Genomic DNA, 13,794 nt, shown 5'->3' with positions numbered 1-13,794 from the left:
ACAGAATGTATAGAATGATAACATCAAGGTACTGCAGCCTGTTCTTCTGAGCACTATAGAGTGTGGTATAAGTATTTTAAAAAATGATTTCACTGCATGTAATTCAGGTAAACCATGAAGGAACTTCTATTCTTTCCCAATGGAATCAGCTGGTAATCGTTAAATTTTAGAAAAATCCAACATAGCCAAGAATAGTCCTTCTTAAAGTGTGGTCCCTGGATCACACTGAACATCAGCATCACCTGGAAACTTGTTAAAAATGCAAAATTCTCAGGCTCTGACCCATGTCTTCTAAATCAGAAACTGGAGGAGCAGCTTAGCAGCCTGCGTTTTAACATGATTTTGATGCATGCAAAAGTTTGAGAAACTCTGACCTAGCACTGCACTGTGTAATACAACAACCACTAGCTGTATGTGCTACTTAAATTTAAATTAAGTAAAATGAAATAAAATATTTAGTTCCTCAGTCACACTAGCCACATTTCACACATTCAACAGTCACATGTGGCTAATGACTACTGTACTGGGCAATGCAGATGACAGGACACTTCCATCACTCCAGAATGTTCTACTGGATAAAGTTCTGGCCTAGAGCATCAGGTACAGTGGTCTTGGCTGGAACAGGGAATGGAACCTGGAGTCTAACAACACAGGCATATCTTTTATCTCCTGATTCTCAGTTTAGCCTCAAAGGAAATAGAGGAGGACTAGCTGTTGTTTATCTACTGTTGGCACTAAAATTTCATAAGCTATTAAAACATTAATGGCAGCTCTGGAACATTTGTTATCCTTCAAAAATGCTGACCTTTCTGTGACAGTATTTTAAAAAGAAAAGATTCAAAGAGGGTATTTCAAAATGAATTAGAGGTGATCAGATTTGGGTTTTGATCTGAATTTCGCTATTTATTAGCCATGACAGTACACACATTACTTAATATCTTTATACTTAGTTTTCTTGTGTGTAAAATGATAATTCCTACCTCATTAGGTTCTGTAATGATCAAATGCAATGATACAGACATAAAGCACTTGGCTAGCATTCAATGAATGGACACAAAAATAACCCCTACTATCTAAAGTGACCAGAAAGAATTTAGAAATAAATCTTTCATATTCATTATCTTAGGCAAAACAGAACAACTATCTAATTGCACTCTAGCATTTAGAACTGATGATCGGAGAAAAGGAAGAAAGATGAGAGTTTTATATTGCAAAGAAATGATAAATGCAAGAAAAGGCTATGTGAACCTGAGACCAATAGTAACAAAAATCAGAAGAATCTGGGGAAAGGAATCTTTTTTACGCTTCCTCTAGAATATTAGCAGTTTTAGTGTTTTAAAAGCATACCAAAAAAAAAAAAACCCTAAAAAAAATTTAATTCACAAAACAGATTAGAAGGGAACTAAATGGTAATGGAAAAAATACACTAAGGATGAAAAACGGTAATAATTAAAAAAGAAAATTTTAACCAAAAATAACGGATTAGGATGATCATTTAATAAGTTTCATCATAGGTTACTTTAATTATTACTATTTCTCATATAAGTACATTTAAAGAGTCAAACTTACTTTTACAAGTTTTGTGAGTCAAAAAGACTGTATTAAAGAGAAAAAAACTATTTACAAAAAGAAAAGAGCATGTAAAGTCTGCACATGGTTCAGTAAGGGCCCAGTGTGTGCTCTGTCCCCACATTAACAAACATGGGGAGTCAGGGTTTTTAGAATTTCAACAGTGAGACTTGTAATGTTTAAAAAGCAATGCCTACGTACATCTGTTCTTGTAATATTTTATATATTTTTCAAAACTGTGGTAATATTTATAGATTACAATGCTTTTTTGAGCATGCTTCCTTACAGAACTAATTAACAGGGAAAAGAGAAATCACACCATAGCACAGTAACTTCAGCAGGGTGACTGAAAAAGAGGGAGCAGGATAAGCAGAAGTCGAGTCTAAGGTGCAGGTTGGTGGAGGTGGACGGGCCGGGGTGGTGTGCAGTTCTACTTCCCACCTCCTTTCCCAGATTCATTTATCTTTATTGTGTTCCAAGGGCAGGAACTAATAATTTCCTAGCCCCTTGCCCTGGTTTGGCCTTCTCCACATTCCTGCACATTCTTTTACTATACTCCTAAAATTTTTATCCCTGAACCAGCTGGAGTAACGCTCTCTTAATTTCTGCTCTAACTGCTAGTGGCTTAATCCTTACCCATCTCTTGGACAATAATATGATGTTGACAGTTTCTTATAGTTAACTCTTGAGATTAGGCTTGAGGATGGAAATTCCATCAGAACAACTTACTTGTGGAGTAGCAGCATGCTAATTTTAGCCAAAGCAATTTAACAGTAACAATAAAATTAAGTTATCCTACTTACTTCACATGAAAGCAAGAGTTAACCAGAGTACTTAACACTACATATACTATATACACCACATCAAAGGGACCCGAAATGTCACATTATTTCAAACAATTAATTGTGTCATTACTGTTATAACTGCAGAAAACTCAGCTGATTCACTGGAATACTGCACAGAAGAGTTAACATAGCAAGCCTGAGATTGCCATCCAGGGTCACATATAGTACATCAAAGCTGTCAGTGCTGCTTTGGGATTGGGGATGTGGGCTGGACTGATTGGAAACATTGAGAAGAAACTGGCTGGGTGAGGCATGCATCACAACAGTGACTGTCAGGAGGGAGTAAAAGGTGGCCTGAGGATCAGTAGGTATAAGGAATCAAGATGGAGAGAGAAAAGAACACAGGGGGTTGTCATGGCAATGTGGTTTTGGCTACTGAATGTTGGAACAGCAGTCTAATTAAAGAATTCTGTGGTATTCATTAAAAAAAAAAGAGAGAGAGAGGTTTAACATGGAGAGGGTGTAAAACTGAGAACTCAGTATTTTGACTTTGGAAATTTGTTTTTCATTCCACTGAACCTATCTGGCACAAAGCATTCTCTCTGGCATTGAACTGATGGAAGAAGTAAAGCTTATCTAGGCTTCACATCATTACAACCTGAAATATTTCCATAGTCCAGGAACAGGCTAGCTCTACATGACCTCAGAGAGCTTTTACTAAAGGAGCAGTGGCTCCTGTGCACCTGTGTCCTTGTGCAGGAGTATAGGTCCTCCACAACGAATTCAGAGCGATGAACTCTGAAGAGCATCAAGCTGGATCTAGGAGGCTGTAGGGCCCTCTGAACATACAGTGCTGGGGGAACAGGCTCCTCTGTGCTGAAACAGGCCAGTGGCCGGGATGTAATGTGTGCACTGAAATTGATGTGCTGTGAGTGAGAGGGAATCTACTGTGAAGAACTGAGATTGGTAAAGGTAGTTGACTAAGCAGGTTAACACTAGTTTAACATAGGTGTTAACCTAGGTACTAAGGTTAACATAGGTACTAAAACTGATTTTCTTAGATGGCTATCAAACTATTCCTAAAGGCAATTTCAAAAGAGGAGTTCCAAAACTATATTTCAACAATGGAGTCATTTTTGAAATAACATCATTAACAAATACTGCTCCAGTTAGGAAATTTTTTAAAAATTCAGCAGGGGGAAGATTTTCCCATAAAACTAAAATTAAAAGAGAAGACGCTCAACCTGTTTTAAAGCTTCCTTGAAGGGAAGGTTCAACATCTTATAAGAAGAGTCTCTCTCTTTACACCGGCCAGAGACGACTTACCCAGGGGCAGAGCGCGGGTCACATTAGCAGCTGGAGGGTCTGTTTCTGGAGGACAGAGCTCACAGAAGTCCCAGCATGCAGGGCAGAGCAGGTTTCCGTCGTGAATCCAGCCGTTCATCTGAGTACTAACAAAGAGGACCTGCCCGGCACGACTACACAAATATGAAGTGTTCTGGACCCAAACCTTTAGTCCTTGTGGAGAACAAGAAACCTTCAAACAGAATTTAAAAAGATCACATCAGTAAGTATACTGACCTTCTTCTTCATTTGCAGAAAAAAAAATTAGATTCTACTAAAAATACTGGCCATAAAACACAATTTGGGATATAAACATTTTAAAACAAATGTTTGTTTTTCGAAGTTGTTTTTTAAAAGAACTTCATGTTAATTTCAATTATGCTACTTCACTTTAAATATTTTAAAACTTCTTTCCTGGAACTGTCTTCAAAGCAAATGCATGCTTCTGAAAACACAGGTTTGGTGATAGCAAATTTTTACTTTATAAGTGGATATAGTTTCCCAGAACTGAATCTGATAAAGGTAGTTGACTAAACTGGTTAACACTAGGTTAACAGAGCTGTGATGTGAAGTACTAAAAGTGAATTTCTCAGATCGCTACTAAACCATTTCTAAAGGCAATTTCAAAAGAGGAATTCCAAAAATGTATTTCAACAATGGGGTCATTTTTGAAATAATTCTATCATCAATTAAGTTTAAATATAATAATCATTTGGAAATTTAAGTTATAATATGCTTTTAAGAAAATAAACAACAAAGAGTAACCTCTTCCATAGCCTGTGATTCAATGTCTCAAACCTAATGAGCATCACCATGGCTATACTGCAAGGCAATCATCTTTTAAGTGAGAAGTGATTATTGTGTTTAGTAAAAGGATACAAAAGAAGTTCACAAAACAATGCCTGCCCTCTAGCAGCTTTAACTGAGGAAACAAGGGAGAGATACACATTTTTTTCTTTAAGTTGTGCACAGGATTTGGATCACAGGGAGGGAGAGGGACTGTGACCTGGTGGGTTGCGTAGAGTCTTGTGGGAGGGGCGGGCAACGATGTGGGGATGCGAGAAGGTGAAGAAGATATGGACAGATCAAATAAGTAACATACTGAGGACAATGAAAGCCAGAGTGACAATTTCTCACTGTCAGAGAAAGGAGTTACAAATATAGAAAAGGAGAAAACTAAAATGAACCCTTTGGTGTTACACTGGAATCAAAGATATTGGTGCAAAATCATGGTGATATATTTACACATGTATGAGTAGTATATATAAAATTACATTATGCATATATTTCCTGTTTCTGAAAAGGGCCTGGAGAGTAGCTATATTTCAGTAGCAATGAAAAGTACATCTAGCACCTTAATTTCTAAATTTCTAAATACCTTAATTTCGAAATACCACACTCCACTGAAATAAACTAGAGTTCCTTGGAGAAATGGTTGATTCTAGACAGGGGCAAAGAAAGTAAAGATGGTTCTAGAATATCTTGGCCAGAGAGCTAGGAAATATTAAAAGAAAGATGGGGACAAGTCAAAAAACACAGGATTCAAATTATAGGGGCTCCCCCTGGCCAAAGCTAGAGCAACTTCAGTATCAAAATAAATAACGACAGTAATGATATTACCCCCAATACTTATTAACTACAAAGGTAATTAATTAAAACAGAAACAAAAACTTGTCAATGGAAAAGCCTGGTATACCAACACATTTATATCACCAACAAAGGGACAAATCAAAAGAATGTACCACCAGAACACGAGCATCACTTCTGTGACATTGCTGACCAAAATACATGACCTGAATTTAATAAAATATCAGATATCTTTTCTCCTAGAGAAGAAATGGTTTGTAATCTTTAAATATGTCAAGGTTATGAAAGTCAAGAAATGACTGAAGAACTGTTGCAGACTGAAAAACAGAGACAGAAAAACAACTACGCAATGCGTGACACTGGTCCAGGTCCTACTGCTACAAGGACATTACTGGGACCACTGGCAAAACTTGAATGGGGTAGAAGAATTCTATGTATCAATGTTAATTTCCTAGTATTTTTTATAGTATTGTGGTTGTGTATGAAGACATCCTTGTTTACACGAAATACACGTTAAGTCCTAACCAGTTTGGCTCAGTGGGTTGGGCATTGTCCCACAAACCAAAAGATTATTGGGGCACATGCCTGGGTTGTGGGCAGAGTGTGTGGCTGGGGGCCTGTGGGAGGCAACTGATGGATGTGTCTCTTCCACATTGATATTTCTCTCCCTTTTTTTCTCCCTCCCTCTCTCTAAAAATAAATAAATAAAATCTTAAAAAAAGAAATATATATTAATATACAGGGTCTCACACAAATAATGCCCCTTATTACAAAATCATTTATTACAAAATCATAAGTATGTAATTCTGTAACATAACAATTTCACACTCAAGCACACTGTATGACATTTTAGGTGAAATGTTCAAATTAAAACTGTAAATTATTACACCCACATTATTACCCTACCAACCACACTCAAGCAAGCATTACTTCTGCCAGACCCTGTATTTGGGGCTAAAAGGGCAGCATATCAGCAATTTATACTTCAATGACTCAAAAAACTTTTTTTTGGCCTGGCCAGTGTAGCTCAGTGCTGGACTAAGTGCTGGACTGCAAACCACAGGGTCGCTGGTTCAGTTCCCAGTCACGGCACATGCCTGGGTTGCAGGCCAAGTCCCCAGTAAAGGGCATGCAAAAGACAACCACACACTGATGTTTCTCTCCCTTTCTCTCTCCCTTCCCCTCTGTCTAAAAACAAATAAATAAATAATCTTAAAAATAATTTTTATACCATTCTTGCAATTTCTGTCAAAATAAGGAAAACAAAAAATACAATGTTAACCTCTATGTGAATTGTTTAAATCACACATCCTTCCCCCTCATAAACAGTGGCTAGTATTAAATTAGCAAAGTTAATTGACAATACTAGGTACAGGGAAGTCAAATAGTACATTCGATCTTTATGGCTGGTGTTTCAAATCTGCATAATCCCTTTGGGGTAGTGGTAGTATTGATTACACGTTAAAATAGCCTGAAAAGGTCATCTTCGTATTATAGCTGCCACTGTTCTAGCTTTATGCCTTTAACCTAATATTCTCACTTATAGAAATTTATTTCTAAAAATAAATTTTGAAAAAGGTAAAATATGTAATTATATTTATAAAAGCATTTCTACAGAGTGAAAACTCAATATATAACAAGAAAGTGACTTTCGAAATTATGATGCAATGTTCTAAAGTGATAAAGAATAGTTAATATTATTATTGGAAAAATGTGAAAGGGGTGTTTTGCTCTGCATAAAAAGTACTAAGCCCTGGCTGCTCGGCGGGTGGTTGAGGGGGGTGCATAAAAGGCAACCATACATTGATGTTTCTCTCCCTCTCTCCTTTCCTTCCTTAAGATAAATAAATAAATTTAGAAAAAAGTTATGTAGCCCTGGCTGGTGTAGCTCAGTGGATTGAGCGCAGGCCTGTGAACCAAAGGATCGCGGCTTGATTCCCAGTCAGGGCACATGCCTGGGTTGCAGGCCAGTTCCCAGGAGGGGACACATGAGAGGCAACCATACACTGATATTTCTCTCTCTCCTTCCCTTCCCCTCTAAAGATAAGTGAATAAAATATTTTTAAAAAAGTACTAAGTGAAGGAAGTAAAACAAAATTATGTATTACAATTACAATATGTCAAAACTATGTTTTAATCAATATATAAATCTTTAATGAAATTTATCAGAAAATGGTTGCTAGATTATAGTTGTCAGATTACAGCTAAAAAGTGTTCACTTTTAATCATCTTTTATAAGATTTCAAAAATAATATTATATGAATAGTATGATGTATAAAATATATATCAACAAAGCTGTTACTCCAAATATTTTAACTTTTTAAGTAACTTTAAAAATCATATTTAAATTCCCAGCTACAGAAGTCCATTTAGCTTTTGCAGATGAAATGGTACAACAAATTCTTATTTTTCACTTCTCAGAAGCACACTCTCTTCCTTCATATCCATTAGTATGATACATAATATTAATTAAATTGAATCCTCCTGAGTTACAGAATGCCTGTGTTTCAGTAAGTTTTTAATAAGGTGATACACTCACTTAATACCAGACATGCAAATAAGATAATTAAGAAAATAGTAATTTGCCCCCTTTGGATTTCTACTTTCAAAGAAAAAAACTCTATTATTAATGAGTAGTTGATTTATGAATTCTTAGAGCCACACTTTCCTCAGGGCTCATGAAATAAAATTGTAAATTTTTTCCATTTAAAGTAATATGTATTCAAGAACAAAATTATATATTTTCCATTACTTCCTTAGGATATATGCCCAGAAGTAAAATTATTGTAAAACTTACTGATATATCAAACATATACGTATTTAAACAAATAGAGAAAGGCAATTTCCCTAAAAAAAAGAGTATTTTTCACAAAACACAAATGTCCAAACTAATTTTGACATAAATAAACCTAAGTTAAAGTATTTATTAATCAGTAAATTAACTATAAAAAGATAAAATGTAGTTTAAAATATAAAAACCAAATAACCAGATAAAACTATACAATATTTGGTATAGTTATTAACAATCATGTAATTTACCTGATAACACCCACTCCCCCAGTCCGGGTAACTCAGCTTCCTTTCACACTTTTCCATGACAAAGGCTGATTTCTGAATTAGACAGACTGAATGAGGTCCATACTTTTCAGCACCATAGTTTTTAAAAAGGTCTGAAGCAAACCAGAAAAGTTTTCTTAAAAATTGATTGTTGGCTCAAAAAACAAAAAATTGAAGTATTCCATTTTTATGATTTAAGGTTGTTTTAAAAACAAACATGTTTAATGGAAATTTTCAGTTACAGAAAATCAAGAGAAAGAAGGCTCCAAACTCATATTGCGTTCTCAATACAGGAACTAGTGGGAGAAAATTATTACACCAGAAACAAGTGATAAAACTCAGCCTAAAGTATTTTAAGTAAGATATATAGAGGAAATGGCAGTAAGAGTCACGTTCACTAGTCGTTCACTAGTCGCCTAAATAGGAGTCACCTCCTAAATGACCCAGAATAGAATGAAGACAACAATGAAAGCTTTTTGGGGGTGTAACTTTTGAGAAATTTCTTTTGTATTTTCAACTTATGCCATCCAGTTAAATCTGCCAGGTTTAAGAATAAAATTTTATGGAAATTTAAAATCTAAATGACTTAATCTGTAATGAGGTATGGAATAAGAAAGGAGAGGAGGAAGGACAAAGTTAAAAATTTTGATGACCACTGAAAGAAAAACTACTTATTGCTGTTTGGTAACATGTCAGATGTGAAGACGTTTTATATACAAAGGTGGATACTATGAGCTCTATTACTGCTGAATATCCAATTGCCATATTGTTTATTCTGTTGGTAACCTGACATTCTGTTAATTTATATGTATTAAAAAAGAATAAATAATATGGCAACATCTTACTACCCATGGATAACAATATTATTCTGATATCTGAAGAATGTTATTTCTAAATTATATAAAATGCACATTCCTCAGGAGGGGAAAAAATAGGATACTTAATGTGATTAACTAAAAAGAGCTCTCCATTGGAGAATCTTGCACTAACACTAATTAACTGTATCCTCTAGTGTCTTTTCATTCATCTGTGAAATTCAGTATCTTCTCTATGTCTCTCATCAGGTTTTTAGAAGAACAAAATGAAATATAAGTCCTGGCAGGTATGGTGCAGTGGTTGGAGCATCCTTCCTTAACCAAAAGGTTGCAGCTTCGATCTCAGCTGGGGTACATGCCTGGGCTGCGCATCATCCCCCATCCGGACCAGGCCATGTCCAGACAAGTACAATCCCAGCCCCAGATCAGATCGCTGGTCTGGATGTAAGCAAAGGCAGCCAATCAATGCTTCTCCAGCATCGATGTTCCTCTCTCTCCAAAAAAGCAAATGAAAAATGTCCTCAGGTGAGTATTAAAACAAAAAAAGAAATATAAAAATGAAAGTGCTTAGCAAATGAAAAGTGTCATGCAGATGAAAGGTATTACTAAAAAGCAGTGTATGTATATATATTGGAATCTAATAGCTAGCAATCCTTTCTATGTGTCATGGTTCTAAGCTCCTATTACATTAATTCATTTAATTCTTACTACAACTCTATTAGATAGGTATTATTATCCCCTGTGTACAGAGGATGAAACTGAGGCACAGAGAAGCTGGGTTATTTACAATAGATGGAACCACAAGACAGACACTCTAACTCCAGGGTTTATGCTCTTAACCACTATTGCACATTGCTGATATACAACTGTAATATGTTTATAGCATTTCATTTCTCTAGAATACTAACCTGGTTGATTTTCCAATATTCTACAGTCTGAGCTGCGCTGATATTCACCACTTAGATGCCAACTGAATTCCTGACTGAAAGGGCAGTAGTCAGCAATTTCTACTGAACCACCATAATAAGGCAAATCTTCTGCGGGTATTCCATTGAGTGCATCAAAGTACTACAAAAAATTATTAGGAAGAGAGGAGAGAAAGAAACATTTTGTATAATCAAAACAAAGTCCACAGGCAATTTACAGCAACCCTCTAATGCTGAATAACACAAAAAAGATATTAATGTAATTTTCTTCATATATAGTACAACACAAAGATAGTAATATACTACCTCAGGGGTGTTAAAGTTATTGTAGTTTTAGAAATAAGCAAAGTAAACTAGTCTAAGTTTTTTTATTAGATGACAAATTTGACTAGTGTTTTTACAGGATAAATTGGAAGGCTTTTAAGAGTTGACAAAACGTAAAACAAGTATAGAATTAAGATTTTAAATAAAATTTACTGGAAGTAATTTTAGGAGACTTAATTTATATATTGTTCTGACAAACTTGAAGAACTAAAACTGAGAAAATTGAAAGACATCACATACAATACTTTCAACACCAAAGGAACAAGGTACCAGATAAATCTTAAAGACTTCACACTTTGCACCAACTCACTGAATTACAGTACTATGTCTAGAAATATAGTTGGCATCATATGGTGTCTGAAACATTCAAAGAAAGGTCATAAACATATGTAGGAAGCTCAAAATTTAGCTGCAATAATTTTAAATCAGCTTCATGAATACAATGTCTGACTAAAGTATCCTTCAAAAACAACAGGCAGAGCTAAGGCTTTTTAGAGATAGACATGGCAACAAAAACTGAGATACATGGAACACACTGGCAATGTTACAGGGGAGGGTGGTGGTAAGACCCAGAAGAGATTAGCCAAAGAACATATATGCATATATGTATAGCCCATGGACATGGGCAAACAATGTGGTGAAGGCTGGGGTGGCGGTTGGGGACAGGGGCTGGGCAGTCAAGGGCAGAGGAGGGAAAAGGAAGGACATCTATAATAGTGTCAACAATTTAAAAACAACTTAAAAGGTCAAATCAGAGATTCTGACTGAACGTATGGGACCATTTCCTTCACCTTTTAGATTTCTTGAGTGAATTCTAAAGTATAACTTCCAAGCCTTTAATTAATTGGCTTAGAGTACCTCTGTTATTTTCTTTAAAGAACTTTGTTTTCTGTGTAAATTAGAGGAAATTAAAGATGAAGACTTTGGAAACAATTAGAAAGAAAGAAATACAGTTTAAAATATTTCAATCAAAAAAATAAAAATATTTAGATCAAAATAAATATTCTAAGTATCTCTTAACTATTTCTATAAAGCATTGCCAGATATTAATTACTATCAATCAGCACAATGGTTAAAAGAAATGGAAGAATTCCTCAGTTTTGTCTGACTTATAGAAAACAAATGAAGCCTTATAAACTGAAAAACTTATGAGAATTTACTCTTCTAAGTCAAAATGGAAACTTATTTTTAAAAAGCTGGTTCCCCAAATTGTGCCTCAAATAAGTGCTTACCTGGTACTCTTGAGGCAAAGGTTTTGGAAACTTCTGCAAATTACATACTGCAACTGCTCTCTGGTCCTGTCTGCAAGTTAACTGCAATGGATTGCTTCTGAGGGTGTCACAGTACGGGCTCAATGTCTGCCTCCTGCATACAAGGATGAGCAGCACAACAGTATAAAACTGTCAAGAAAATATTACAAGTCTATTCTTTCCCATTATAAGCTTATCTTTTCCATTATAATTTCAATATGTTTTTAATAACTTAAAACCAATTGCTAAAACAAGTTGAAAAACTTGTTTTTCAAAGGATAAAAGGAACACAACGTAGTTGTGAAAGATTAACGCAAGATGTGTTATAACATTATTTCACTGCTATTAAATAAAATCCTATTTATCTCTTTCTCCATGTTTGTCAGTAAAATGGAGATTTAAAGACCTGATTTTCATTTTTGATGACAAATACTGAAAATCCAGATTCTGCTGTAAAATACAAATCCTTATAATTAACAAATGGAGTCTCAGAAACAAATGGACACGTTGTCTCCTTTGTCCTGCAGTTACAAAGAGTGAAATATTTTCTGTGCCACGATCTAGTTCAAAGAATGTTTGATAATTTGTTAAATTAAACACATTCGTAATACAATCTTGTTCTTCTGTGCAAAATGAAGGTTATGTGAATATCTTAATTGTTACAACTTGTTCTATTAGCTCTGTTAAATCTAATCTTGGAGGTACAATTTAGAAAAAAGGGTCTTGTAATTCTCCAAAGGCATCAGAATCTGTTGCACTGATCAAAATAGCCTTCAAACAAACCTAAAACTCTGATTAGTCAGCTATTGATAATTGTAATACAAATATATTAATGCCATAATAGTAATGTTATAAATGAAATTATAGTATTCCTAAACAATATAAATCCCATTAAGACTTGTCTGCCAAATTATAACAAAATCCCTGATAATTTTCCTCTTCTCTCATATTCTTTTTAAAAAAATATTTTATTTATTTATTTTTTTAGAGAGAGGGGAAAGGAGAGAGAAGGAGAAAGAAACATCAATGTGTGGTTGCCTCTCACGTGGCTCCCACTGGGGACCTGGCCCACAACCCAGGCATGTACACTGACTGGGAATCAAACTGGCAACCCTTTGGTTTGTAGCCCGCGCTTCTCATATTCTTATTAAGGAAAAAAGTACAGGTCAGATTTATTTGAAGGAAGATTGATACTTGCCTCATTTAACTTATTAGAGTGTAGCCCCCAAAAATCTCTAGGGAATTACAGCTTCTTGAGATAACATGTATAAAATACTGACCAGTCTTTGGTAAACTTGAAGGAGCACAGTATAATAGGAAAGCAAAGGTATCATTACACAGGTTTAGTTTCACGTACTGGCTTCTCTGGTGTTAACTTTCCTGAGCTTCAACTATAAGGCTCTCAGTGCCTAGTACATATAGCTTACTCAATAAATGTAATTTCACCATGTATACCATTTTTATAAAATCTTCATATAAGGCAATTTTATAACTTTCTATAATAAAGTTTCTAATGAATATGACTAGTAGTTCTTATTAAGGCACTTTCTTGATACCATGAAATGAATTTCCTTTTTCTCTAAAATAAAACAGTACATAATATTTACTTTAATTAAAAAATGAGTTATGGCTAAATAAATAAAAAATAATAAGGATGTTAAAGGATAATGATTTAAAAAACCCCAAAGTTAGAGTTGTGCCAGATTCACGGGCTACATTCCACAGTAGCACTGCCCGGTAGAATTTTCTGTAATGTATCTGTGCTGTCCACACATACATTATAGATACTATATGATCAGTGGCTACTAATACTGAAATGTGACTAGTGCAACTGTAGAGCAGAACTTTAAATTTTACTTAACTTTAATTAATTTAAATAAACATTTATATAGTCAATTGTGGCTAGTGGCACCTGAACAGTGCTGCTCTCAAGCTGATATTCATGTCAAAGAAACTAGGCAGAGGAGTTGGGTAATGTATCATTTTAGTTAGAACCTTATTTTGTGTGTACATAGATTCAAGTAATTCAAATAAATGTGGCTCTGACTGTGCTCAGCCGTACCCTTTTCACACCAGTCACCCAACAATGGAAAAGAAGAGGTGCTGCAGCTGAACTTAAGCAAAGAAGGGTCATGCT

At 35.0% G+C, this 13,794-nt stretch overlaps 1 protein-coding gene across 2 annotated transcripts in view; it reads right to left on the bottom strand.

Moving 5' to 3' along the window:
- Positions 1-13,794, bottom strand: part of LMLN (leishmanolysin like peptidase) — a 78,036-nt gene that overhangs the window by 5,030 nt on the left and 59,212 nt on the right. Inside the window, exons 13-16 of one of the 2 annotated variants that reach the window (XM_037131965.2) lie at positions 11,640-11,772; positions 10,066-10,225; positions 8,325-8,455; positions 3,681-3,891 (exon numbers count right to left, since the gene is read on the bottom strand). In XM_037131965.2, the coding sequence (XP_036987860.2) occupies positions 3,681-3,891; positions 8,325-8,455; positions 10,066-10,225; positions 11,640-11,772 (635 nt within the window). Of the gene's footprint in view, positions 1-3,680; positions 3,892-8,324; positions 8,456-10,065; positions 10,226-11,639; positions 11,773-13,794 lie in introns of those variants that run through there. The other variant, XM_053672931.1, reaches the window with a different exon arrangement.

Source organism: Artibeus jamaicensis, unplaced genomic scaffold (assembly GCF_021234435.1).
Source record: "Artibeus jamaicensis isolate MK-2021 breed Jamaican fruit bat unplaced genomic scaffold, CSHL_Jam_final contig_793, whole genome shotgun sequence".
NCBI lineage: Eukaryota > Metazoa > Chordata > Mammalia > Chiroptera > Phyllostomidae > Artibeus > Artibeus jamaicensis.
Note: the sequence above shows the minus strand (reverse complement) of the source record. Positions and strands in the feature narration are given on the sequence as shown.